Genomic DNA, 27,232 nt, shown 5'->3' with positions numbered 1-27,232 from the left:
TGTGAACATTCACTCTTCCAGCAGTTTCATTGTGCCTGTTCTTCGAGTGTCTTCTGCTGGTACCCAGTCCAAACTAGGAGAGGCTAAAGGAGTTGCTGTAAGTGAGATGCTGCCTTGAATCATTGTTGTTCTTGTTCTAGATGACCAGGATTAAATCCTGTGTGCAACAAGCTGTCTCCTTCCTGGTTGATGGCTGTTCTTCTTTTCCACTGCTCTGTTTAATACTGATGCCTTCGTTCAGCACTGCATGCAGAAAACTGGTTGAGGAGCAGTATTAACAGGTCTTTTTGGTTTACATTTTGAAAGAGCTTCAAGAGTGAGAGACCTGGTTCTAGCAAAGTAACTTTTTAAATCCTTAGTTTGTTTTGCTGGAAAGCCAACATGAGAAAATTTTCTAGTATTTCCTTGGGGAGATGATGAATGGGGATTGCAATGATTAATTCAAGCAGTAGCTGCGGAACTCTTTGCACACTGCAAGGCACTGCCCTCCACCCCCATTATTCTCTCTTTAACTGGTTCTGTTTATCTTTAAATGATTCTAAGACTAAATTAGAGTTAGGGAAGTGTATTTGCCTTTGCAAAATTTCTTTTTTTCACATATTATTTAGGCTCTATCTTTTCTTCTTGACAGTCAGCCAGTCAGTGTGTTAAAAAACTGATTTCTTTTCAAGGTAATGCAAGCAATTTATTACCAACTCTGATTAGCTTTCTGTGGGAGAGGTCACTTGAAATAAAAAACATTTTATTGTATATGCCCAACTGTAAGGACAAAAATAGCAGTAATACTCAGGTTGAATCTGTCACACAATAAGTAGTTCTGGCTGATTTAATCTGAAGATTACTGCTACTTTTATGTGCACTGGTAGCTGCTTTAGCTGTTCAGTTCGTGCACTGCTCTGGCAACAGCTAACAGTAGCTACCAGTCTGCCTATATTCTACAATTACTTTTTAGAAAATCAAAGCTGACCCATAGCTCAAATGTCAGTCCTCTCCTTTGATCTTTTAACAATAATATCCCCATTTTGAAGGGTTTTTTTTTTTTACAAAGAAAAAGACATCATTTAAATTTAACCCTGAAAGAATCCTTTGTGTCAATGTTCTCCAGCGTCTCTTATTCTTCTTAATGTGGAGGTGGAAAACCTAGAGGAAATGACTGTGGGAATCGACTAAGGCTTTGTGATGTCAAGAGTTTTCATAGGAGTGCAGTTTTGAGAAAAAATTCAAAGAAGTTGAGTGGGTAAGGTTAACTGAAGCATACTTTCTCTTAGGCAGTTATTTTTGCACACATCAGACAGAAGCAAGTAATACCATACTCTAGCATCTTTTTTGCCTGAATAGTCTCTGTAATGGTGAGTTCTCTAGGGCATTTTTAAAACACATTTTTCATAGTTTCTGGGGTAATGGTGTCCTGAGCCATGTTTGGTGCTATGATGACAAATACAATGGAGAATATTGCAGTAGTTTGAGACTTAGTTTGAGATATGGCATTTGTTGTCTTTCATAATTTTGTTGCTGTTCTGCAATGACAGATGTATCATTATTTCAAGCCCTACAGAAATTTTGTTCTACAGTTTGAAATGAAAAAAGTTAACAATACGTAACCTGAGTAAAGTATGCTATTTTTCAGCCTCTCCCTCCTGCTTCTGTATCTTTGTTCAGTAGAGTTGGAGGTTGAGACAAAAGAAGGCTTCAAAAATAGTTTCTCATGTCTATCAGTACAGGATGAAACAGCTTTGATTCAGATCTTTTTGGTGACAATGAAATGAACATTTCTGCTTCCTGCATCCTAAAAGTAAAGTGCAATTAGTATTTGTTTTTAAGCACCCCAAATGTGATTCTGTTTCTACACCGGGGTGCAATCTAAAGGAGTATTGCAACTCCGAGTGAAGTCAAAAACACTTGGGCTTCAACAGCAGCTCCTGAATGAGCTTCTTTTATGCAGTGCCTAAAGTGGCTACATCTAAACTTAATGTAACAGCACTCACCTATGGCTCAGAGCACAGGAGCCTATTATTCAGGAGCTCTCCACTTCTCTTATTTCCTTCCCTTTCCCTGCTAACCCATCAGTGTGTGTCTATTCTGGCCCCTTGTTACTGCACACACCTACACCTGCCTCTTTCCAGAGCCTCCAGCGCACACTGAGTGTGGCACTTGAGGAGACCTCACCTCTCCTTTGTGGAGAGCTGATTGGAAGAGAAACAGTGCAAGAACATCCAGTGGATAAATCCACTTTATAGGTTTGTGGCTTCCTTTTTGGTGCAGTGGAATGTTCCTCAGAACCTCTTCCTTGGTATTTGTTATGTCTGGTCTCAGAAGTGACTGTGCTTTCACCTGGAGACCTTTGTTCCAATTGGGACTCCTCAGAATGCAATGCAGAATATCCTAGACATTCTGACAATTTACCCAGCACTAAGGAACCATAAAACTGGCTTTAACTACTTGCCTTTCATCTCTAGCAGGAAGTTCCCTCTAGACACAAGTTATTTCTCCTCCAATGGACAGAGGTCTTCACTTCATGCTCTGTGTGATTACAACCATGCTGCTCCTAAGAGAATCAAGCCATACAGGTGAGAGCAACATTTGATCCACCAGTGCTGGCTGCATCCAAATGTGGTTTTGTTCTTCTTTGCAGTGTATTAATTCTTTCATTCTTTCATTGCTAGTGCCTACTGGACTCCGTCTTAGTGTAAGAATTTGGCTTTAGATTTGGTTATTAAGAAACGATCAGGACCTACCTTGTTACAACTTGTAATGATGGTTGTGACTCTGTCAGGTTATGAGTGCTGTTACTAGTGTCTCTGTGGTTTTAGTTGTAAACCAGATTACAGTGATCAGTGAGGGTGAAGAAGCTTTGGAACAGGGAGGTTAGATGTCCTTGAACACAATTGTTATGGTTAAAGTTATACTCTTCTAGAGTCTACAGTCCCTTGAATTGCAGCAAGTTAGGCCAATTAACTTGTTGCTGTTGTTAATGTTTTTTATATTACTTGTTTAGCCCCTCTGCTCATGGCGTGTTTCGGGAAGAAGCAGGAATTTAGTGCATTGAATTTGTCAGCTCAGTGAGGCCTCAAGTCTTTTTGCAGCCGAAAGGTAATATTGCGTTCCCCCTAAGGTGTCTAAGGGATGGTAGCAGGAGCTTGGCCTGGACTTCTGCACAGTGATCAGCCAACTGGATGACACTTTACACTCAGTGTGAGGAGTTGGCAGGCTTGCTCTTCTCCCTGGGGATTGCAGCACAACAAATGCTATTGTTTCAATCTTACAGTGGCTTCTGGGTATTTTATTCCTGGAGTCCAAATCCAGGCTAAGGAGTAGCTTGGGCTTACAGAATTATTGGGAGACAGAAATTGGCTCTCTGTTTAGAGGGTTGGTAGAGCACCTTCACTTCCTCTGCCAGTTTACCCGTTTATCTCACCCATGCAACTCCTATTTCGCTGAAGCTGGTAACTACATAGCTATGGTAGTGTTTGTTCACCTAGGTTGCTCAGGTTTTGTACACTTCAATCTTTTGCTTCAGTGATAATGGTCAAATTCTCTCATACTCTTATCCTGAATGTCCAAGTGTGCTCCAGAATTATAATTCACCTGACCTATTGCCTCTTCTTTTAATTCAGCTAATCCTCCCGATCAGCAGCTGCAAAAAAGGAAGTATTGGCAAAGGACATCAAGGCAAGTCTACTAGACTAGACAGGGAAAAGGGGGTAGAAAATTGGGATGAGGTGCCCAGTTCTTGACAGTACTACAAGTTTTTTCACATCATGTCAAACACAGAGTCATCTCCCATTAAAAGGCTGTTTGTGCTCAGAGTCAGTAGTGTGGCAAACCTCCATGTGGAAGGGGTAAGGACAAGGCTGATTTTTGCTAGCATAGTTATTTGCTGCAGCCAGAGGCCTCTGGGGGATGAGAGTGGAGGGATGAGCCCCTTTTCTTTGTGTTATGTTTTTGTGGGTTTTCACAAAGGATTCTCACAATATGTACTTGGCTTCTGAGCGATGTCACTGTCATGCACTTTGAGTTAGTGCTGTAGCTTGATTACTTATGGTCCTTTCAGGATTTGGTAGTTCTTACAATGGGGCTTTGAACAGCTGCATCCAGTGCCACTGTGGGGGAGCTGAAGCCCTCAGTACAAACTGTTTTCTTCCAAGAGACCCTAGCAGGTCTTCAGAAAGGAGCCAGCTTTTACCGGCTCTAACGAGTTTCCAAAGAGAGACAAGAGAACTCCTTTGTGAAGGTTTCCAGCTCCCATGAAGAGTAGTATTGAAGAGGAAAAAAGCAGGTTTTGTTTTACAATAAAGTAGAGTTCAGCAAAAGACGAGAAAATGCAGAACCAAAGAATGAATAATACATAATGAATGATTATGCCATTATATTTAATGAAAAAACTCTAAAAGCTTTTCCTCTAGAGATTTTTGGGCTTTTGCTTTTAGACAGTTAATTCTTTGATTCTAAGGAGTAATGTATGCACACATTTTAGAAAAAAGCATTCTGGGCATGCTGACATAATTTTGGTTTTAATTTTGCATCTCAGTCATATTAATATAGCCCTCTTGGAGTTTGGGTGGGAAGTGAGGTATTCTCATGAGTGTTATGAGAAGGGAGGCAGAGGATCAAATAATTGACGATGACAAGTTATGCATCAGAGCAGTGAATAGAACCAGAAGCATGAGTTACCTCAGTAATAATACTTTTACGGGTGAATCGTGGCATTTTTACCTAAAAGGAAGGTATCATTACCTATGTTTTTCAAACTGGAAACTGAGGTACAGAAAGGAGAAATAATATGGAACAGGTCAGTGGCAGATTTAACAGCAGAGTTCCTGATGTTCTTCACTCCAGCGCTGTCTACAGGGCTATGCTGTCTCTCACCACAGTTAAACTCCTTGCCAGTTTGATTTATTTTCTTTGCTGTCTGTTCCTTGATGGGGCACAATGAAAAGGCAACGCAAGACAGGCTTCCTGATCCCTCTTTCTTTAGTGCTGTCACAATTTCTCCTGGTTTTGGTCATGGTCCTTTCAGAGGCTTTAATTTTCCCTACTCACAGGAGTGAAAAGTCAGGGTACTTAGGATTTTGGAAGGGAGTGCAACAGGATGTGGTGGAGAAGGATTTCTGTCCCAGTGGTTGCAAGTTGGCCTCCTTTTGCTGCTTTGACAATAGGAACCTATCATCAGTAGGGGAAGGGAAAAGCAAGAAAAGCCAGTAATGGCATTTAATGGTGATGAACCTTTTTCCTTAGGGGTGTAAGCAAGGTGTTGCAGGAGTTAGGGGGGAATCTTGGTGTTGTGAAGTAGCAGGATGGCTGGCTTTTCATCCTGTTGGGGCGCAATAAGGCTGCAATTCTCCAGAATCCATTCTTCAATGTATGAGTGAGAGCCATAATAATGAAGTTGCAATTAGAAACTTTCACAGCCTAAATTTTGGCCATGTACATTTCTGCTTTGGTTTGCTTCACACTAACACTGTTCTGTGAATGATGAAACAAACTTCACAAAATTGCTGTGAGTCAACTGCACTATGAGCTTTTGAGTCAAGAATAATCATTCTGTTTATGGAACTACAGCATGAAACAAGTTTATGAAACTTCACTTTTAAGGAGCTGTAAATGTAAGCCTTGCAAGAATTTGATTTTTGTTGTTGTTTTTTCAGGAACTAGCAAGAATGGTGACGCTGGGAGTAAGGTATGTCTAAGTTTATTGGTGCAGAGTTATCATTTAAGGCACATGTGAGGAAGTCTTACGTTTTAAAATGCTTTTAACCTGTAAAGAGCTATGATTTTTGAATGTACTTTTCATGGCTATTTCTAAGTCTGTCTGTGTCTCTGGATGTTTTCTTTTTACTTGAATTTTTTTTTCAATATCCAAAATTCAGTCATGCCTGAAGGAAGAATCTGCCTTTAGCCCTGGCTTTATGGCTATAGAATTTGAATCTCAGAATTATTCCTTTGCTTATGATTATTATAAACTCCTTAGCATTGACAAGACACACAGACACATATGAGCATGCAGAGATACCATTTTTAGTTTGTAAGATGTGTTTTTAACTCCCCCAAATTTGCATTCAACATAAAGAGGTATTTGTGGGAGAAACTTCCTCAGACTTCAGAAGAAAGATGGCACATGCCACTTAAAATCTAACCTGCTCTAACATGTGGATGTTCACAAAGGGCAGGATAGTATCTATTCTAAAGATGTTACAATCAAAAATGATGGGTGGCCGGGTCGTGGTAGTGTAGGGAGGTGAATGGAATTGTCCAAATGGCCTAGGTAAAAATGGAACTTGCGTCTCCTGAATGTCAGCTCATTTCTCAATCTCAAAGCATACTGTTGCCTTTCTGATATATTTACAAAAGTTGTAGTACGTTGTTGAGATTTTTTAAGAACCATTTTGGAACCTTCAATAATTGATGGGGAAAGCCAAGTTGAGGGGCTAGGATTTTTTTTTACTTTTGTTCTATTCACCCTCTTGATCAATAGATACAAATATTTTAAACAGTTCTAAAAAGAAATGTGGCTCGTTTTTTTTGGCTTTTGTCTAACAGCAAGTTGTAGCTCTTCTGACAATAACACTACTGCTTCCAGAACACACTGCATTAGTTAACTTCTGATCACACCTTCAAAGATAAAGCTCATCCCTCAAAGTCCTTCCATTCCAAAGAGAGAATTCAAATAAGTTTGTTCAGCTCATGCCAGAGCTAGAACTTCTTTTGCAGATCTTGTAGTATGCACACAAGCTCTCTCATTCTGTCTAGAAATCTGATGATTTTAGAAGAAAGGGATACACTTCAAACCAACAAGTCTTACAGAATTAGACAGCTTTACTGATAAAAGTTTGAATTGTTCTGGATGATGCACTCTTTAATCCAGCATTCCATGCAGAAGTGAATCCCTGTTTGCTGTCCTCATCTCAGGTTCCCTGAAGTTCTGTGTCTCCAGGAATTGCTCTCTAATGAGGCCTTCATTGGCTGCTAGCTGTTTTGTCTGCAACATAAATTAATCTCCTTGGAAGACTGTATGCACTGTATATCTGAAGAAATGTGGCAACATTTAAAGTGATTTTTATTTGGACAAAGTATGCTGCCAACACACAATCAAATGAAATGCTCATAAGTTACTAATCACTGTCAGGGAACAGTGATGCGTGAAGGAGGTAGAGTAGTGGTGAGATGAATTGTTGCAGATTTCAGGGAGCAGATTTATAGTTGTTTTAAAACAAAAGCCCCAGAAATCAGCTAATAATGTAAGCCCCAACTCAGTGGGGCCATGTCTGGGACTTTCAAAATCTAATTATTTTTCCTTCATTTTTTGACCCACAGAGCACTGACCCAGAAGGGCCAGAAGAGGATCTTCCAACTTTGACTGTCACCACAATCCTGGTAAGGCAAAGTGACACAACACTGACAGTGGCAGTGAGATAGCTGGTATTATACCTCGCTTTTCATGTTCCACCCATATGTTTGCAGGCACTTTTTTTGACTTTGACACTGACACCCCTGTTCATCACATATAATATTTTCAGAGTGCTTGCCCAATAGTGCAGAGGTACAAGCTCTCTGTAGTTTGCAATGGGAGGATTCGAGCACTAGCAAGCTCAGCCTATAAAAGGGGCTGGGAACGCACTCCTGTAAAAGTCTGCTATGTGAAGCCAGTCAGCCCTCTTTACTCTGTGTAGCTATGTCAAACAGTTGTCATGTTTCCTGTAAGTTGTTGTGTCCTGCAGTAGAAAGAATTATAATATAACACAAAATAAAGATCAAGTGGGCAGGAGTTAAAAGCAGGCTGTAAGAAAGGAAATGCATTGCCACAAGCACCAAACAAGGAGGACTGTTCGGAAGAAGCCTCCGTAGTAAATTTTCTGACTTGGCTGTCAAGGTCCTGCACCTGCAGGTGACACTTAGCTAGTGCTTTGATGGGCTGAATGAAATGCGTTTGGGTTTCTAGACTGAGAAGAGATTATTGGTTGCTTCCCTGGTACGTATGGCTTGCAGAATGCAGCTCCCTTGCTGAAGGACTAATGGTGACACATGACTCCAGTGAATATCTTGTAGGCTTGGAAATGTTGTCCCCATGATAATGTGAGGACTGGTCTTTGGGGGAGGGTTTGCTGAAAAAAATCGTTTAATTTACCACCAGTTGCACTGGAGACTGTTGAGAGCTTGTAGTTCCACATGTTTCCATCTACATGCAGGAAGATCCCTATGTCATGGTGAGAAGTGCAGAACTGGAGGGATACTGCATTGATTTGCTGAAAGCACTTGCTGCAATGCTTCACTTCAGCTATAAGGTGAAGGTGGTGGGAGATGGGCAGTACGGTGCCATCTCTTCCAAAGGCAACTGGACAGGGATGATTGGCGAGATCATGAGACAGGTAACTTTCAACTTACATGTTTGAGGTACTGCAGCTGTAACAAGGAAAAAACTGTGCCAACGGGCTCTTGGGCTTCAGTAGAATTTGCGCAGGGACGATTTGGAGTCATTCTGTCTTTTGCTTAAAACTGATGACTAGCAAGGGGCTTGTAGTTAGTTTTGTCCTACCAATATGGAAGCTAACGAACAAAAAGAAAAAAATGCCATAGCCATCACAAGAATCATTGTTACAACAAGGCACTCATGGTATGGTGCTTCTCCCGTCTCAGAGACTGTCCTGTGTTTCTCTGCAGTTTTAGAGTCTGCACGGACAGTTTAGTTCACTAATGAGCCAAAGCAAATGGCTTTAAGGAAAACTTGCCTTCAGTTTGGCCATTAGGTGAAATTTGCCTGAGATGAGCTCCATTCCTTACTGGTAGGTGGAAAGATGTGGTGGCTTTTATCTGACAATTTTTAAAAATCTACGCCAGCGTTGTTCATAAACCAGAGATTGTTAACCTTTCATTACCTTCTTCACATTCCAATAATCTCCCTGCATGAACAGATACAGTTGGTCCAGGAAAAGGGTCACATTTAGGGAATTTAACCACGGAAATAGGAAAAGTCTGTTGATGATAGGAAAAAGCAGGGCTCTTGCAGAAAGGTAATCCATTAGACTGTTCAAGGAGATTCAAAAATGTGCAACTTATCTGATCATTTGCTGTTCCCTACTGCTAATATTCTGTCATCTGCTGGTAACATTTGATATTAAACCCTCTTTGCTCCTCTTAGTTCAGTCCAGCTGTCACTCGTATAGTTGCTACAATCAGAAGGGGCACATCTATTGTTCTTTTTTACCAAAACCAATGTGGTTCAGAGTGCACAGCCTCAGCTTATGTGTGTGACACTACTTGCATGTGTTGTAGGAAACCAGAAGCTCCATGTACTAATCAGCACCCTGCTGTGAACAGTGCAAAACATAAAGCTACTCTCTTTCACAGAGCTCACTGTCTAAGATGATAGCTCTCCAGTGGGACAGAGAAAAGGGTTTGCCATGTAGATATCTGCCCATTGAGCCTGGGAAGCATCCTATCTGTGTGACAGAAATCAAGTGCATTGGATGGGTGATTGTTTTTTTTTCCCTGTCTTACAGGAAGCAGACATTGCGGTGGCTCCCTTGACAGTCACATCAGCAAGGGAAGAGGTGGTCTCCTTCACCACACCATTCCTGCAGACTGGGATTGGAATCTTGCTTCGAAAGGATACCATCTCTCAGGAGATGCCTCTCTTCCATTTCCTGGCTCCCTTCAGTAAGGAGACCTGGACTGGCCTCTTATTTGCTTATGTGCTGACATGCCTCTGCCTCTTTCTTGTTGCCAGGTAAAAAACAAATTTTTCTCACAGCCTTTGCTCAAGTCAACTGCTTTCCCAGCTACAAAGAAATCACAGCTCTGAAGAAAGTACAAGTGTGCATTTTGCATAGAGGAACGCTGTGTACAGGTCCAGAACCAGGGCTAATAAAGCTTGAGTCATGTCAGATTAGAGACAGCATTAAGAGTAGGATTTCCCCATGGAGAACACCATAGAATCACAGAACAGTTGGGGTTGGCAGGGACCTCTGGAGATCGTCTGATCCAACTCTGTCTGCTCAAGCAGGGTCACTTACAACAGGTTGCCCAGGACTGCATCCAGTCAGCTTTTGAGTATCTCCAAGGATGGAGACACCACAGCCTCTCTGGGCAACCTGTTCCAATGTTCAGTGATCAACTACTCTTACAGTAAAGAAGTGGGACCACAATCTCTTGATGTGCATTATATCCAGGGTTGCTAAAAGGGCTGTGTGTTCGCACTTTGACTGTTCTTTCTCATCATCATCGGAGTCAATTTCTTTGCCTTGAACTATGACCATGTTTCTGTGTGCAGTTTTGCTCTCCCAGTGTGTTTTTAATGCACTCTATCCTGCACTGACTTTCATGGAAGAAATTCTCTCTCCTCCCCCTCTTCCCCTCCCATGGAGAAGGGAAGAGGAAAATCAGCCTTCTCCTCCTGCCTTGATCAGGTTGTATTGCGACTCACTGCAGCTACAACCTTGAACAAATGTTCTATTGCTGCTTTTCTAGTTTTAGGCACAGTCATTATAGTATACAGATTTACTCTAAGGACCAGTCTTCAGCCTGTTATGAAGGAGCAGAGCCGTATTGTGCAATAGTTCAGGAAGAAGGCATCTGGCAAACCTGCGACAGGAGCCCCCTGAGCCTTAACTGTTGCAAAGCCATTGCTTAAACCATTGAGCAGGAACACTTTGCATTGCTTAAACTGGAACACAGGCAAAGGAGAACCTACCAGGGAAGGAAAGGGTATTTCCCGGCTATCTATCTGCACTGTTGTAGTCACACTGTGGGATTTTTTTTTTTTCCTGTGTGTGTCTGGTTTTATCCTGTCATTTTCCCACAGACTGAGCCCCTGTGAGTGGAATGAGCCAAAGAATGAAGAAAACCACTTCACCTTCCTAAATAGCCTCTGGTTTGGAGCAGGAGCACTTGCACTGCAAGGTGAGCTGAGAGGACTGCAATAGACGGGCATTGGGAGTGGTATCTTTCTGTGAGATGGTTACATATCCAGCTCTCATTTGTCTGTAACACTGGCATGCTGTGCTGTTGAGCTGGGGTCCTTTTAAAGAAGACACTCTAATTGGGACACTTGGCAGCACCAAAACTCTCAGTTTGGGGAGTCTTTTGACTAGAGCTTGCTCGAAGTGTACAGATGGTGGGTTTCAGCTGAGGACTGGGTATTTTTTGCTGTAATAATTGCTCTCAGGGATGTCAAGATAACCATTACACTGGTGCTTGGGAGAGCAGACTCTTGTTTTTGGCCAGTGATGTTGCTTCAACTCTGCATGCAGCATTGATGCTGTTCCAGCCAGCCACAGTAAGTCTTTTCAGGCTTGTGTACTGCCTAAATATCTGTGGGGTGCTTTGCAGTTTGGCCCTTTTGTAAAAGAGAGCACTGTGCAGGCTGAAGTCAGGCTCATGGAGCTAAAGTTTTTGGTCTCCCCCTCTCCCTCTCCCTCTCCCTCCCCCCCCCACTGTGCATCACCTCCTATGCTTTTTACCGACTCCTCTGGTCGTGCAGGTGTGGTCACGCCTCGGCCCAGAGCGCTCTCTGTGCGGGTCATTGCTGCCATCTGGTGGCTGTTCACCATAGCCTTGCTGGCTGCCTACATCGCCAACTTCACCGCTCTGCTGAGCTCTGGCAGCGAACAGCTCCCAATCCAGACTTTTGAAGATCTTGTGAAGCAAAGGGAGCTTGAGTTTGGGACACTGGACGGCTCCTCCACCTTCTACTTCTTCAAGGTGCAAAGAATCTAATTGTGAACATATGGGCATGCCTTACAACTGCTAAACTGCACCCAACTTGTTTAGCTTACCTTTACTGGTTCCTCTACTGCCCTCATCACTGTAGACAGCATCTGTTTCTTGTTATATTTTAAGTAACATGATTGGGATCTGTTTTGTTCACTCTTCTTTCACCTCTCCCAGAGAGAAAAGCATGCAGAGGGCTGTATTTTTATAGTGCATTTTGTTTTAAGACAATGGTGCTAGTCTTCAGGACTTTACTGTGAGCCCTGTGTACCTTGAACAAAAAGACGGACCTAGATGATTTCTGGATACATTAACTGGATGCCTGTAAAGTTTTTTTTGGGGGGGGGAGTATTTAATATTTGTATCACTATAACACTGTATTATAGAGGAAATCTGTGCTAGCTAGATGCTAATCTTCAGCACAGAGGGCTCAAAGGGAAATGGTTTAAGCACTCTTGTTCTCAAAACTGGTTTGCACTCATTGCCCATACATGCATTTTTCAGATATTATTTTATACTTCAGTTTGACACTTGCATTTTTGGGCTGCAGAACTCCAAGAATCCTATCCATCAGCTGATCTATGAATATATGGACAAGAGACGAGACTATGTTTTAGTCAAAACCTACCAGGAAGCAGTTCAACGTGTGATGGAATCAAATTATGCCTTCATTGGTGAATCAGTCTCTCAAGACCTTGCAGCAGCCAGGCACTGCAATTTGATCAGGGCCCCTGAAGTTATTGGAGCCAGAGGATTTGGCATTGCCACTACAAAGGGTTAGTCATTGTGCACAACTTCTGTCCCACTGCTCCACTTTTATTTCATGGCCTTGTGGTAGCAGATTAACAGAGCAAAGAGACACAAATTCCTGGTATGGCTAAGTCATGAACTCAAGAAATGTTTTCTATGCATTGAGACTAATAATATAGTATTAGCATATCCGTAACCCTGCTAGCGAGTGTTTTCATTTAATGGATGAATTATCACTAGTGCTCACTGACTTGTACTTTGAACTATAACAGATGCAAAAAATGGTGTCATTGGTTCCTGTACCCCCTTCCCCTCCCTCCCTCTTCCCCTGCAGAAGAGCTGCTAATGTATTTAGCAGGGCAGTTTGTTTCGTTGTGAGCCTGACTGCTTGTATCTTTCATAGATGCTTCACTCACGCTGTCATTATTTTGCAAGTACTATCATACTTCTATCGATAGGATAGAAATGGTTGCTACATAAGAAAGGCACCTTCTCTATTCCATGGCATCATTTGCAGAACGACCATCTAAAAGATGGGAAGCTGGATCCTGCTTGGCAGTGTAGCAGGCAGATTGCTAAAAACTTCAAAGCAGATGAGGCCTGTCCTATATTCCTCACTCTTTCATTCTACTGCTTCCAGCATCGCTGTGGACTAAGAAGCTCTCCATTGCTGTCCTCAAACTGCGTGAGTCAGGTGATCTTGACTACCTACGTAACAAGTGGTGGGAGAGCAGCTGCCTTCACAAAAGTCGAGACAGATGGAGTCCTCTGCAGCCCCAAGCGCTAGGTGGGCTCTTTCTTACTCTTGCCATTGGTCTTGCATTGGGAGTGATTGCAGCTGTGGTGGAGCTGTCAAATAAGAGCAGACATACTGCTGGTCACATAAAGGTAGGTGACAGTCATTAGCTCCTAGCTATTCCTTGCATTCCTTCTGCTTACTATTGGAAAGCTAGGCACCAGTGTCCCTGTGGAAAATGTTGGACTTCTGACCATAGTAATCCTGCTTTTTTCTAAGGAAAAGGGGTGGGGGGACACAGGAAAACTTCATGTATTTATTCGTTAAAGCGCTGAAATTTCATAGTTCAGGATGTGTGATAGTGAACAGGGTTGTTTTTTTTAAAAAAAGAAAATCCCCCCCACATAAAGTATTAAGTAGAAACGTTTGCTGTAATTCCTAGGCAGCACCGAGTATGTAGGCTATGTACAGAGGAGAGTAAATCATCAATAACAAGTTTATTCTCAAGTATGGCTATTCTTAAGTCTCTGACAAGCAGGAAAATGCATGGAAATAAAAAAAAAAAAACCACTCCAGCATCTGAATGTGCATCTTTGTGTTCTTTTTCTCTATCCATTCCAATGTATGGGTTGTGCATGTTTAAAAATGTAGAGTCTGTCATACAGAACAACTCATCCCTGTGTTCCTCCCCTTTTGTTTTTCAGAAATCTTGTTGCTCTATTTTCACAGAAGAAATATGCACTCGTTTACATATAAAGGAAAATACAAGACAAAGCCAAGAGACTTCAGGGAAGGCAAATGCTTAACACTTTTTTGTTTAGTTTTCTATCATATATATTTTATAGGAACTACATCACCATAGAAAGATGTTTTTCTGCAACTCTAGAATGTTAGTCTCCTAACCACACCCACTTCTGATCAGAATTTAGGGGCTTGGAGGAATCTAAACTGGTAAGGGATAGAAGGTAATCTGAGTGCAATGGCTAAAAGGAGGAGAAGTTAACACCTAGGAAAGAGATGGCTAAGGTGCTAGTGTAGAGTTTGCTATGTAAGTAAGTACATGAATGCCTGTAGAAGTGACTTGGAATAGGTTAATATGAAGCCTCTGCTTACTAATTACTGTATGAGGTACATTCTGAAAATTAAAGCTCTCACGTGAGTGCTGTATACAAGAACAACTGCCTCTTAAATGTTTTAGTTACAAATAGACTGTACTCCTCCCTTCTTCTAGGGGGAACATGCTGGTCATCGTGAAGGCCACTTCTGATTCAGAAGAGATAGTTGCATAACAGTTGCATAAACCCCCAGAATGCAGGACTTACTTAACTGCACTCTCTCCAATCACCTAAAACCAGAGAAAAGGAGACCATGGTCCAAGGTACTGGACTGAGAGATGCAAGATCTGGACCTCCTTTCTGAGTAGGCAAGCTATTTAGCCTTTGTCAATTTACGATCATAAGATGAGAGGTTCCCCTGTTTAGCTATAGAGGATAGTTTGTCCTAAGCAAGCTGATCAGTAACTTAGGAAAGAGAGAGTCATATTAAAATCCAACAGTATTAGAGCATGAAGAAAAAAATAAAACAAAAAAATACAAGTCCACAGGGAAAGGGAAGTAATGAGCATTTCAGATTATTCTTCTCTTGTTGTCAAAGAAGAATCTTTGAAATTTAGGGAGAACAGTTCTCTCAACTGCATATTACACAGTTCTCCAATTAAGCTGCTTTTCATTCAGAAAAAAATCATGCCAGAGCTGGAATGACTGATGCATGCACATGCTGGCTTGCAAATTAACAGTTAAATCACTGCATTTATGTACTCTACATCTGATGGCGGGGGGGGGGGGGAATAAGGCAAATTACTTAGAAGTGGTTTTAACTGCAGTGCATGAACAAAAAAAATTGATTCCTCTCAGTCCTTGCATTAAATAGCTGAAGGTAACAGAAACTAACATGCCTGTGACAGGAAAATAGCTGGGTGTTCCTAAATAAAGCAATACAGATTCACTTGGAGGGTAATTTAGATATCCTTGATTGTTAACAAACAGTGGAAGTAGTAAAAGTTAGGAGTTCTTTCAAGTGTTGGTAAACCAGCGTTGTTCAGATATCTACTATGGTCTCAGATCATGACATTTCTATTTTAAATACAGCTTAAGCAACGTTTGTTAGGTTAGAAAGTGGACCAATCCTTTAACTGAACTAACTGCAAAGAGTATGAAACAATTTAGATAACTTTAAAAGCTAACATGGCAAATGCAATGTCAAATTCTTTCAGCACTTTAAAAACTATTTGGTACAGGCCATGTCATTGCTGGCAGAGTAGGCAGAGATGTATAAAAAGGTTTCATTGACGTTTAAATATATTTCTATATGAATGTCTCACAGAACAAAAAATAAAGTATTTTCATCACAAATACTGCAGCATTAAAATAAACACTTACCAAAATAAACAATGAGTGATATACATATATATATTTGAATGTATATACTATATAATGAATCATATTGTTGCTTTTTAAGTCACAAAAGCACAATATAAATACGGAATTTCCTGTGAACTCTTTTCCCTGTTGTAATAAAAATACATTCTTTACAGTTACAGTAAAACTAGTGCAAGTCCATTCTGCTGCTCCTGTTCACCCAGTTTGCCAGAACAGTATCATTTACATGGCACTTCATACTTAAAAATGACACTGAAAATTTTCCCTCCAAGACGATCAGCAAGCCAGGAGTTTTTGATAACAGCAAGCTTGAGGCTCTCACACTTCAAAGCCGCGTAATAATTTGTGTGGATAGCACGACCCATGCCTTCAATGATAACCAAGTCCGTCTCCCGTTCTCTGACCAGCACAGCCAAACCTTTATCCAGGCGGCTGAAATGAGAGGTTTGGCTTAGAAACAGTCATCCTTTTACATGCTAAAATGAAAGACAGGCTGTTCTAAGGGCTTTATCATTTACAGAAAATGTGCTGGAATATGGAATTTCTGATGGAATTACTGATGTAACAGCAGCACTTAAACTGAAAAAAACAGGCTTCAAATATAACTTTAAAAGCTTCATTAAATGCACGCAGAATTGGTATTTCCCACAAAACACAGGTAAGTTTTGATTTCAGTAGAGAAACTTAAGTAAAACTAAATCAGCTAACAACATGAAACATTCTTTATAGTACAGTGGAGTTCTTGGTCTCATGCAGGATTTCACCTCATCAGTAACTAAGCTGCTCATGAAAGTGACAATGTGCAGTTGCTGAAAACCAAAATGATAAGTAAGATGTAGAACAACCAGTAAAGCTTGATCAATATTACAAATCTGTAACTGCAGACTGAGCAACTCTATTAGTTTTGTCGAAGTGATTCATTCCAGGACATATCAGGAAGGGTGGCTGAGATACTCTAGAGCTAAGTCTCCGGATGACCTTTATCTGATGGACACAAGTAACAAACTGGTACTTTGCCAATATACCTTAGATCTAGACATGGAGAACTTGAACCTGTCTGGACCAACAGCAGCTTCTCTTCCCTCAAGGCAGATCTGTATTTAAACAAACAAACAAACAAACCAACAACAGTAACATTGCTCTCACAACAGGGTCATGGAAATCTGGTAACAAGCCAGACAGTTCAGACAGTGGATATTTAAGTGTTCTTGCAAAGTTTTCTTTTCCTGCCAGGACTTCAGCCAGAAACATTTAGTGTTTTCCTGAGTAACAGGATTTAGTCAGCTACTTATCCTCTACAGGATACAGAGGTTACCAGGAAGGCACAGTCAAGAAAAAAGATATGCTTCTAATTAGGAGAGTTCAAGAGCTGATTTCTAAATGAAAACAGTGAATCGTCCCCCAGCTCTTACTTTCAGTTTGTGGATTTCAGACACTAAAAAACAATTAAATACAAACTACGTATGTAAAAAGGAACTTGCTTTTTCTTTCTATCTATTTGTATGATATATAATGAAGACCAGTTATATACTTACTGAATGACTGGGTCCATTGCTGCTATTCTCTCAGTAACAATCAGGGATTCACTGTAGGTGACATCATTTAAGGCAGGGCCAGAGTTACAAGCCAATATAACCTGAAATAAAATGAAACAAAATACTTCCCTGATTAATGCAGGCCAAGCATGGCATTAGAGCTGCTTGTTTAAAATCATCATCTCTATTTCCTGACTTATTTTACATGAGGAGAAAGGAGAAGAGAAAGCCTGGAGGCCTTTCCACACTTTCCCTGAGTTAACCAGTTATTTCAAATCTTTTGAAATTATGGAGCCTTTGTAAGACTTAAACTTGCTAAACAAGGGCCTGTTTTCTTGTTACCTTTCATAGACTCAAAATTAGACTATTGAGTCCCAGGGCTTTGGGGCCAAACCCTGAAGCTCACTGACTTAAATGGGATTATTTCCAAATTAGATGCTAGACTGGCAAAGTGAATTGCTGATAGGTATTTAGCAAACCTTTCACCAATTACAAAAGCTCCATTACATATTGTATCCACAATGGAGAACACTTACCTCTGTCCCTCTAGAGAGGAGCTCTCTGACAAAAGGAAAGACTCCTAAAATTATGTCTATGCCACTGTTATCTGCGAAAATTAAGGCACATCTATGAGGGGGACCCTCCTGTAAGAGAAAACCAGTGCATTCTGGATTAAGTTCACAGTTCATTTCAGTGAATAATTTGTGTTGTCTAAAGCCTTTAATTACTTTACTCCATTTGAGAAAGGTCTTTCAAACGTCATTGCTAAATTAAACCTGTAACTGTCAACTAACGACATGCCAAATTCCAGAAGCTGTGAACAGGAACTTACTTCAGAGGCTTCTGAATAGTGGGTAGCTAGGCCTATATTCCTCTTGTTCAGAGGCTAGATTATGGCTAGCATTTTGTTACGCCATGCAACTGTTACCTGAAGAATACAATTCTCTAAAATAGAAGCAGTAGCAGAAGCAGCACGGGACACTTGTCTAGGTCTTACATGAACTGCCTGATTATCAGGGTAAGTCTACCTTTGTGGCTGGGTTAAGTTAGCATGCTGTATGGTGAAAGGGATTGTGCCTTCTGCCAGGAAAAGGCAGAATGGACTGATGGGGGCAGTGATGTCCTAAAATGACAAAGTAGTTTCTATTCTCCATTGACCTTTTAATTTGTTCCAAATCTGATGCTATGAAACTCAAGTCACAACTAGCGGAAGTATATTCATAGTGAACAGTGCTTAGTTCCTATCAAAAATTCCTGTCAGGATAGTGCTTGAACCTCCTTAATTACCACTGGTACACAGGATGCATTTGACTAGAAATTAGTTGATAAAAATCATTCTTACATCCTAAAGAAAAAAAAAGTATTAAAGCATACCAAGCTTTATCACTACCATTTCCTACAAATTTTGAGGACTACACTAAGAATCAAAAGCTTTAACCTTTTCAATGAAGCTTGACTAAATAGTAATAGACATCACACAGACCAAAAAAAAGCTTTACTAATTGATAAGTTAATTATCTTCACGAAGCTCCTAAAATAATGTCGTTTTGAACTTGGCTGCGCAGATGGAAGAACAACCTAAAAAATACATTTGGGCCCAAGTTTTCAGAATTGTGGGTTTAAATGGATAGAAATAAGTGCCCTTATAAAGAAGGGACACAATATGATTATGTTGGAGGAGCTTTGAAAGCAGCCCTGTTCCAAATGCTGCAGTTCCTGAGGGAATTGAGCTAAGGAGCTTGGCAAGTAATGAAATGCTGGACTAACTCCTTTCATTTCTTTCATTCTGGTATGGCTGCTGAATTATTGGTACTGTGTTACTAAAATTCATTTTGAACTGCCTGAACAAAGTTCTAACTGTTAAATCCATTACTTTAAAAAGAAGAGTGCAAGATTAATAATATTGTTTTATGACTGTCTTTAATTACTAATAATTTACAAATAATTATTTACCAATAATTTACTTAAATATCTTGTTTAATAATAATTTGCTAATAATTGCTAATAATTTACTAATAGTTTAATTGCATTTAATGTATTTAAATGTCTTTAATTACTGAACAGTTAGTGAAAACAGTACAGCCGTACCTTCAGTCGCTCTAGCCATTGACTGTAGGAATCTTCTAACCAAGGACGTTCTGTGTCACAGACAAAACTCTGTTAGCATTATTTTTAGACAAACAGTCATTCTGCACACTATGGGAAAAAAAGCACGGGGAGGGTATTTTTTTATTTTATTTTTTATAGATGCTTAAGTATTAAAGCATCTGACCTCAGGTTCTGAATGCTAAACCTACATATTCAAAGATGTCCTAAGCTCCTAATTATAGGAATAGGTCAATTACAGCAATGTTGAAATGAAATTTTTATAATAAAGCAATGAAGTCATGTAAGATACATCCTAGGAGGGCTGATGTTGTACCTCAGGGGACGCTATCTCCTTGACAGGATTAGAACAATTAATAAAAATAGCAAGTGCGGCAAGATATTTTGAATATCTATGTGGCTAAGACTTGTATACAAGGAGAATGGTTTTCAAATTTCAGTTCCTTTGGAACACAAACAACAACATTTCAGTGAAACTCTGTAACCTTTATTTCAGCTGACCCTAGCAAGTACTAATAATTTCTTGTCATCTGGGCAGCAGAACTGTCACAGTAATCACATTCACACTACCTTCCATTCTCCTATTAACAAAATATCCACTTCCAACCACCACATATATATTTCCCTATACCTTGCAGTTTTGACTTGGCTTCTTCAAATCCAAACTGTGGCTCAGATTCCAGAACACTGTATCAGAAGAGAAATAAATGGTACACAGTTAAGCAACCTTATTGCATATATCATTCAATCATTTCTTTAGCAGATGGCCAGCAATTTTATTGCATCAGGTGTAATGCACAGTGTGGATAGGCCCAATGACTGATCACACGATACTTTATGTTAAAAAGAAAAGGCTCAGATGTACATTGAACCAGAGAGTTTTTATGCTAAAATAAAAAAAGTTTCAGCAATATACAACTGTTTGCAGGCACTAAATTGTAGGCAAAAAAACAAAAAAAACAAAAAAAAAAAACCTTTTTGATCTGCAGGCCACCATAAATGTAGTCATGGTCTGAAATATCTGCATGGTAAAACAGTGCTTTACAAAGTCTAATTTGAAGACTGGTCTATATAAGTTTTTTTAAAGCTGCACCTGTGTGTGGGGAAAAAAAGGTATTAAAATAACTAGATACGGCTTTAAAAGGTACTGCTACAGGCAACATGTATTACAAAGTAGCCTCGAACAGTTAGGTGGTGATGCAGGAAGACATAAGGAGATGGCTGGATTCTTAGCTGTCAGTTAAAAGATTACACCATGCTGTTTTGCTTCATGAAACAGACTATTCCTCTTGCATTCTGTGAACAACGCTTGCCAATCAAGTCCCATAAAAGACAAAGTTCCTTGAACCTACTACTATGTGACATTTCACTTAGGCTGTATCTCTTAGCTCCTCCTTAAAAGGAGGGAGAGAGACACTTTCCAAGAGTGGCAACTACACTAATAGCCCTTACTGCTGTCAGTTCAAGGTTCTGTGGTTGTGGGCAACATCAGAAGCAACACAAGTTTAAAAATGCCCGTCTAGCCATCAATCCTCATGTTGAATGGACCTTTGTTGATTTAATCAGAAGGAAAACTCCTCAAATACAAGCACAGAAAGGGAAAGAAAGTGCTGAATGTCAGCTTCAAAACAGTACCCCTCCCCCAGACTTTGGATCTATATTAGCAGCCCACAAAAAAGAAAGTGGGAATTCTAGAGCTAAAAAATCAAAACTATTTCAAGACTATTGGTATTTATATGCTTAAATAAATTTATGACTGCTGACAGGATCTATAAGGAAAAAAAGTTCTCCAAATGTTAATAAAAAAATGTATGTTAATTAAAAGCAATATTTAGTCATTATAGGAGACCACCCAACTTATCACATTACATATTCAGGGAAGCTTAAGTTAACAGGACATATTGTCTATATTATAGAAGCATAGTATCAGATTAAAGAGAACAGGTACCCAAAAGCAGTGCTAATAACAACGTCTACTACAAGCAAAGCAGCCAAACTGTTGAATATTAAATGCTGTGCCACTTTATTCAAACATTCACAGTGTTTTCCAGGTTTAAAGGGTGGAAATGTGAAATTTCCTGCACCACAACAATGCTTGTAAATAGACAACCAGCAATTGATGAAGGTGAAATACAAATTACAATTAAAATTAGATTGGTGCACTTATTTATTTTTAAGAACAATGGGATATTCTGTGTCTTAAAAAGGGTGCTTTTAAAATATTTAACACCTACTCTGAGACTGCTTTTGCTCCCCAGTCAAAGACATTCCCCGCAAGAAGTCCTTTCACCAGAGCAAACTGCCTCTCCTCCCAGCCTAATGAATCCAAAGATTCGATTACGCTTTGAAAACATTTTAAGGCTATGCCATTTTCTTTCTGCTTTACCTGTAAAAAAGACATGAAACATTGGATTTACAGATGAAAAATTCTTACCCATCATTGGTTGTCTCAGTCCCAAGACCACCTCCAAGCATTCTCCTCTAGGTTCATGGCCTCTAATGGACCAACAAGTTACTGTTATCAGCATGCTTAGTATCAACAAGAATTTTTTTTCCTGGGATTCTAATAGAAAGCTTCATTATTGCTAGGATATATTCTATAGCCTAAGATTTACTTTTCTAAATAAAGCAGAGGTGCAATAGATTTTGGAAAGACTGAAAAATGGGGAGTGGACACACAAAAAAAAAAAAAGACTTCAGTAGTAACATGATCTATCAAAAACAGATCATTAGCATGAGGAGGCTTACCACCAGCATTGTGCAAAAACTGGAGAAGGGTGGGTTGTTTTTTTTTTGTTGTTGTTTTGGGGCAGTGGGTTTTCTTTTTGTGCCATCAAGAGGTTCATCATCCCAGAAGCTTAAAATCTCTCAGTTTTTTCCTCCCCTTCTACCTCCAGTAAGATCAATACTACACTACTAGTCTGTTGAAAAATTTAAAGATGATGTAAAGGTGGTACTCAATATGATTACCAAGACCTTATCTTAGCAATATCTTGTTTGAATTATAAAAAAGCAAACACAAATAAAACCCACCTCTCACATTTTTTTGCCTTGGTCTTAGAAGTGAATGTAACATTTGACAACACAGATCAAGAAGAGAAGGGAGAAGCTTCTACATATTTTTCAAAGTATGTCGATAGTCAAAAAAAAGTCTCCAACCAGCCACTGGCACTGTTATTGTTTGCATGTTCACACTGAAAAGTGGTGAGGATCAGGCCTACAGGAAGTTATTTTTGAGAAATATTGACTTCAAATGCCCTCTCCCCCAACCCTATACTGTATAAACTACAGGGAGGAGTGAACAGCTGCACAAGAGCAAGAAATATTTTAAAAAGTTAGACATTATGTATTTACATACACCCCAACCCAACTTAGCTAAGTATGCGAATGACTACAAAAGCAATCAAGAATCCTTTCATAGCACAGCAGGAAATTAATCCAGAGACAATATGTAGTTTAAGGAGAGACTGCCTCAGCAAGAAAGGGGACGGGTGGAGTTTTTTGGGGCCTTTTGGAGGGGTAAAGGGGAAAGAACACTATGTGTGAGCCTCCTCCCTTCCTTTAAAAGCAAAAACAATCCCCCCCCCCCCCACACACACACTTCAAGGTAATTAAAAGAACACAGAAATGCAAGTTCATAGCATTGGTGACTTTTGGTTGCTGCTGTTGAGACTTAACTGCTCTACAAGGTAACAATGCACTCTAAGTGTCTTTTGCAATTGTCTGCACTTACATGCTTACTAGAAAGTAGGTAAATAGCTACATATAGCTTTCTTTAAACTTGAAAATGGTTTCTACCCGGTGAAAAAATGAGAAGAAAGAGAGGAAAAAATATTCTTAAAAATCTGCCAGACTGCAGTAGTAGCCTAGGTATAGTGGGAAGTAGACTTCTAAAAAGTTCCCAAAAGGTTAGCACTATCCTCACCTTGAGTGGGGCCAGCAATTCAGAAGTCAAAGGCTCCATATCCCATTAGCTATTGCTGTTCCTCCTCAGAGCAGCAACCACCAAGTGAGTAATACCATTGCAAGACAGCCAGTTACTTATCTCCCCCCCATAAGCCATTACGTATACAAAGTTTCAGAGCATGAAAAGAAGTGTCTTGAACTTACATGTTGTCCACCCTGTAAAGAACAACTTACCTTTGAGTAGGGATCTGGAAAATTGAATTCATTTAAACAGTGTTCCCTTGTATCCAACAGACTTCTAACTGTTAAGGTACCATATGCACTTTAAAAAGGGAGAGGGGAAAGAAAAGTTAACTACTTCAGACAACAGAGAAAAGTTATTTTCCCCCCTCTTTTCTCCCAGCTTAGGACGAGTTCCAGTAAGCCATAGCATGCCACATGAGTGCTTCAGATAAAAGTCTTTATATGCGACATTCACTAAATACTGGTTTTAAGTGGAAAATATACTAAACAGGTTATTTAAATAGAGAGGAGGAAAAATATTCTGAGCACCAAAGATGCTGGATACTTGAATTACTATGTTACCATTTTTAAAAGTTGTAGACTATTGATCATTTTTCTGTTGAGATGGAATTTTTTTTAGTTAAATTCTAATACAGGAGATCCCAAAGTTCTGTTCAGAGAGGACCTGACATTTGGACCATCAATTTGCTGTAGCCTCCAGCCTAGTTATCTTTTAGTTCGCTCTGCTCAATAAAAACAGCCAGTGCTGAAAACAGGAAAAATAAAGACCCTTACAAAGGCTGCTGCCTGAGTGTCTGGAGCTTATTCCAGTATTTCTGTCGGAACTTTTCAGCTCTCTCAGATGCATCAATAGAGTCTGGTTGACTGGCTGCAGCACGCTTTGCTACCTGGTAGAGAAATGAGGCAAGACTGAAGTTACTAAATGAATTCTTCCTCCATGTAACTAACTGGAAGTTCAGTCTGAAAAATATCTGCTATGTTGTTCAGTGCCTGCATACCAGCTAGTCCTTTCTACATAGTATCTTCCATCTTTCCTCTTCTCCAGCCACCAAAGAACAATTCTAAGTACCTCCTCCCCTCCCAAAATATTTGAAGTTTATTTTCAACACTGTGCTTTCAGAAATGAAGCACAAGTTCTAACTACTTGGGGGCAGAGGGAGGAAGAGAAAAGAGCAGGGAAAAAAAAAGGAAAAAGACAGTTTACATAACAGAAATTAATTAAAACAGTCCACATCAAACCCTGGTTTCTTTTCTTATTATGGTAAGGTTGCCCCTGTGTTTTTCCCAGCCCTTCTCCTCCCCACACAGAAAGTCATGGATTTTCTGATTTGGATTTGCTTACTAAGTATACTCTTAAGTGCTAGCATGCACTGACTGACTTGGGAAAACACAATCAGTTACTTAGTGTAAAAAAGAAATAATTCAGGTCTGACTACATCATGCTTTTTGGATGCAAAAGCATCTCTAGATCAGCAGGACTGCTCCCAAGAGCAGAAAACAATAGGAGTATCTTTGGCCATTGCCTTTTTGGCCTTTCATTGTGTAATCATCATGCTCACCAGCTCTGCAAAGAGAAATGATGTGTGGTGTTTCACAGAAGCTCTGGAAACACCTTAAAAACAAGCCATAGGAGAAGAATATTTCTGTCTCTGAAGATACCACAGACCTAGGAGACTTGGATAAATTCGGATGCCTCCATTAAAAGGGGAATACGAACTGTACTTGCAGACAATAGGTTTGACACATGCAGGTATATTTTGCAGGCTAAACACATCAGTTCACAGAAAACTTATTCACTAAATCTTTGCATCATTCAAACACATGACTGCATTGCAACATTTACCCCATCCAATGCCTCTTCAAAGCAAGTGAGCCAGTATTTTCTGGCCATGGCATCATCTGTGAGGTCGACAGTGTCTGGAATATAGGTGGATGGGTCCTTCAGCAGTGGCAGGTTAACAAGTGGTCTCTCCAACCTATCCATTTCGAACATGTCAAACTAGATGAAAAATTGGAAGAAGAGTTTGTTAGAACTTACTCAGAAATTGATCCATTGCAAATTAAATTAGTAGAAGGTCTACAGAAGTCCACCCATAATTAAAATTGATGGATTTGTAGACAACTGATTTAGAATTTATGCTATTACAAATAATATACTCCCCTGCATGGACTGTTTATCCTGCCCACCTCACAGACCTTATCAAATTTCATGTTAAAATAAAGAGCCTCATGGCAAGCTTTCATTATCTTTTTCTCTGCCTCCCCTCTGGTGCGGAATCTGCTGTTACCAGGTTCAAAGACAGGAGCGAAAGAGCTAAGCATAGGCTTTGTTCAGAAAGAAATGTTGCTACATTGCTTTAGATCTTCATTTTACACTCCTGATCGTGTCTCCAAAATTTTGCTTGCACCTTGTGAAAACAAGCTTTAGGACCAAATTTCTAAGGATAAAGACAAAATGCATGCAAAATATGCATAGTTACACAGCTCTGTACATATGATGTGCCTTATTTCCTGTATCTCTTAAAAAAAATTTGTGCATGTGTATCTTTATATTTTATACAGTTATTTGCTCGCATGGCATCTGCAAACACAGAATGGCCCCGTAAAATTCAGACTAAGTAAAGATCAAAGCCTGCAATGCAACAAAACCTTGTGTACATAAACTAGAGGTTGCTAAATAAAGATAGTCTTCAATATTAATTTTACTGTTGAAAATTGGACTTTTCTTAACTATAATTTCTGCAAAGAGATTTTATTTTACGCGAATAAAGTGTAAGAATTCAAAATGAAGCAGCTGTGGACAGTATGCTACATCTGGTATAAGACACCTGTACAAATGCCTACAGGAAAAATTTTTTCACAGATTAAAGTGTTGACAAACAAGAGGAGATCGTTACATTTGCACTTTTTTTTTTTTTTTTTAAATCTGTCCTATTTTATGAGTAAGAACTAAAAATCACAGTATTATTTCTTTTGGTCATACTTGTAATCCACAATTTCATTACAATAATTCATTTAAGTTACAGCAGACCTTAAAATTAGATTTTTTTGTATATAGATAAAACCCACAAATTTCATTATTTGCAGTTCAGAGCAATTAATGCGTTGGTCTAGGAAAACATTCAGTAAGAGTTCTAGTAACCAACAGAAAACCACCCAAAGCCAGCATTCCTTCCCCCTCTTCCAAGAGGACAGCAAGTGTGGGAAGCTACTCACTGAAATCTGTGAGCAGATAAACCAGTGATGGAAGAAAGCAAAAAATCAAAAAAAAAAGGCAAAAATCACCCCAAACATACTTGACATGAAAAACACTGCCTAGTAAAAACAACAGTGACATGAAAACACACTGAGCTCCACTACTCTAGTTTCTTTTCAAAAGCACTTCAGGAGATGCAGTATTGAAATATTTTATGAACATTAATGTATTTTCTGATTGTCTATTGCATGCTAGTTTCACTGTGAAATTGGAATTACTGTACTGCCAGTGTATTTGAGAGGAATGAGCTCATACGCTGTTCAGTTATATAGTTCTCCCCTCACAGGAGATAAATACTGCTTAAAGACAGCAACATCAGATTCACAGTTCTGTGACACAAAATTTCAGCTGTAGCAAAACCCAGATATTTCAGAGAAAAGACAGGAGAGGAACATTTCCTCCTTTCGCGAAGCAGAACAAGACAAAGCAGAAGCCACAATCTGTATTTATGAGGCACTAAAAAAAAGAACTGATCCACATTTTAAGAACGTGGGATGACATATAAAATTATCAAACCTTCACACACAACCTAAGACACTATATTAGTCATTCCTTTTGGTAAGTAGCATAGTCTCAGGGGCAAGATGCAACTCGCTTGAGAATAATCATCTAGGTTCATGTCTTCATCACTAAGGGAAGGCACTTAGTTCTAGAAAATACAACAACGTACTGTACCACTCCTTGTTCTCTGCATGGGGAAAATATCAGGTGATGTACTCATAAGACCAGAACTCCCAGCATAATTCTCTCCCCAGCTATACTGGTTTGGATCTAGAAA

General features: G+C 39.7%; 2 protein-coding genes across 4 annotated transcripts in view; one reads left to right on the top strand and one right to left on the bottom strand.

The window, feature by feature from the left end:
- Positions 1-14,601, top strand: LOC112981116 (probable glutamate receptor). Of its 2 annotated transcripts, none has more exons than XM_026096493.2 (11): positions 1-97; positions 2,460-2,567; positions 5,646-5,677; positions 7,312-7,371; positions 8,184-8,363; positions 9,495-9,721; positions 10,796-10,893; positions 11,474-11,694; positions 12,254-12,479; positions 13,094-13,341; positions 13,894-14,601. In XM_026096493.2, the coding sequence occupies exons 2-11, from the start codon at positions 2,495-2,497 to the stop codon at positions 13,993-13,995; spliced, it is 1,467 nt and encodes a 488-aa protein (XP_025952278.1). In that variant the 5' UTR covers positions 1-97; positions 2,460-2,494; the 3' UTR covers positions 13,996-14,601. The 2 variants fall into 2 exon arrangements, with proteins under 2 accessions (XP_025952278.1, XP_025952279.1); XM_026096494.2 differs by having other exon boundaries at positions 16-97; positions 2,457-2,567.
- Positions 13,668-27,232, bottom strand: part of PANK4 (pantothenate kinase 4 (inactive)) — a 28,516-nt gene continuing 14,951 nt past the window's right edge. For both annotated transcript variants that reach the window (XM_064525424.1, XM_026096495.2), the window contains 11 exons: positions 27,125-27,225; positions 25,042-25,197; positions 23,973-24,085; positions 23,409-23,496; positions 21,503-21,654; positions 19,900-19,955; positions 19,251-19,300; positions 17,699-17,806; positions 17,163-17,263; positions 16,653-16,721; positions 13,668-16,059 (listed from right to left, as the gene is read on the bottom strand). In XM_064525424.1, the coding sequence (XP_064381494.1) occupies positions 15,846-16,059; positions 16,653-16,721; positions 17,163-17,263; positions 17,699-17,806; positions 19,251-19,300; positions 19,900-19,955; positions 21,503-21,654; positions 23,409-23,496; positions 23,973-24,085; positions 25,042-25,197; positions 27,125-27,225 (1,208 nt within the window). In that variant the 3' untranslated portion in view covers positions 13,668-15,845. The remainder of the gene's footprint in view (positions 16,060-16,652; positions 16,722-17,162; positions 17,264-17,698; positions 17,807-19,250; positions 19,301-19,899; positions 19,956-21,502; positions 21,655-23,408; positions 23,497-23,972; positions 24,086-25,041; positions 25,198-27,124; positions 27,226-27,232) is intronic.

The sequence above is a fragment of the Dromaius novaehollandiae genome, chromosome 24 (assembly GCF_036370855.1).
Source record: "Dromaius novaehollandiae isolate bDroNov1 chromosome 24, bDroNov1.hap1, whole genome shotgun sequence".
Lineage (NCBI taxonomy): Eukaryota > Metazoa > Chordata > Aves > Casuariiformes > Dromaiidae > Dromaius > Dromaius novaehollandiae.
This window is presented reverse-complemented; position numbering and strand designations above follow the sequence as displayed.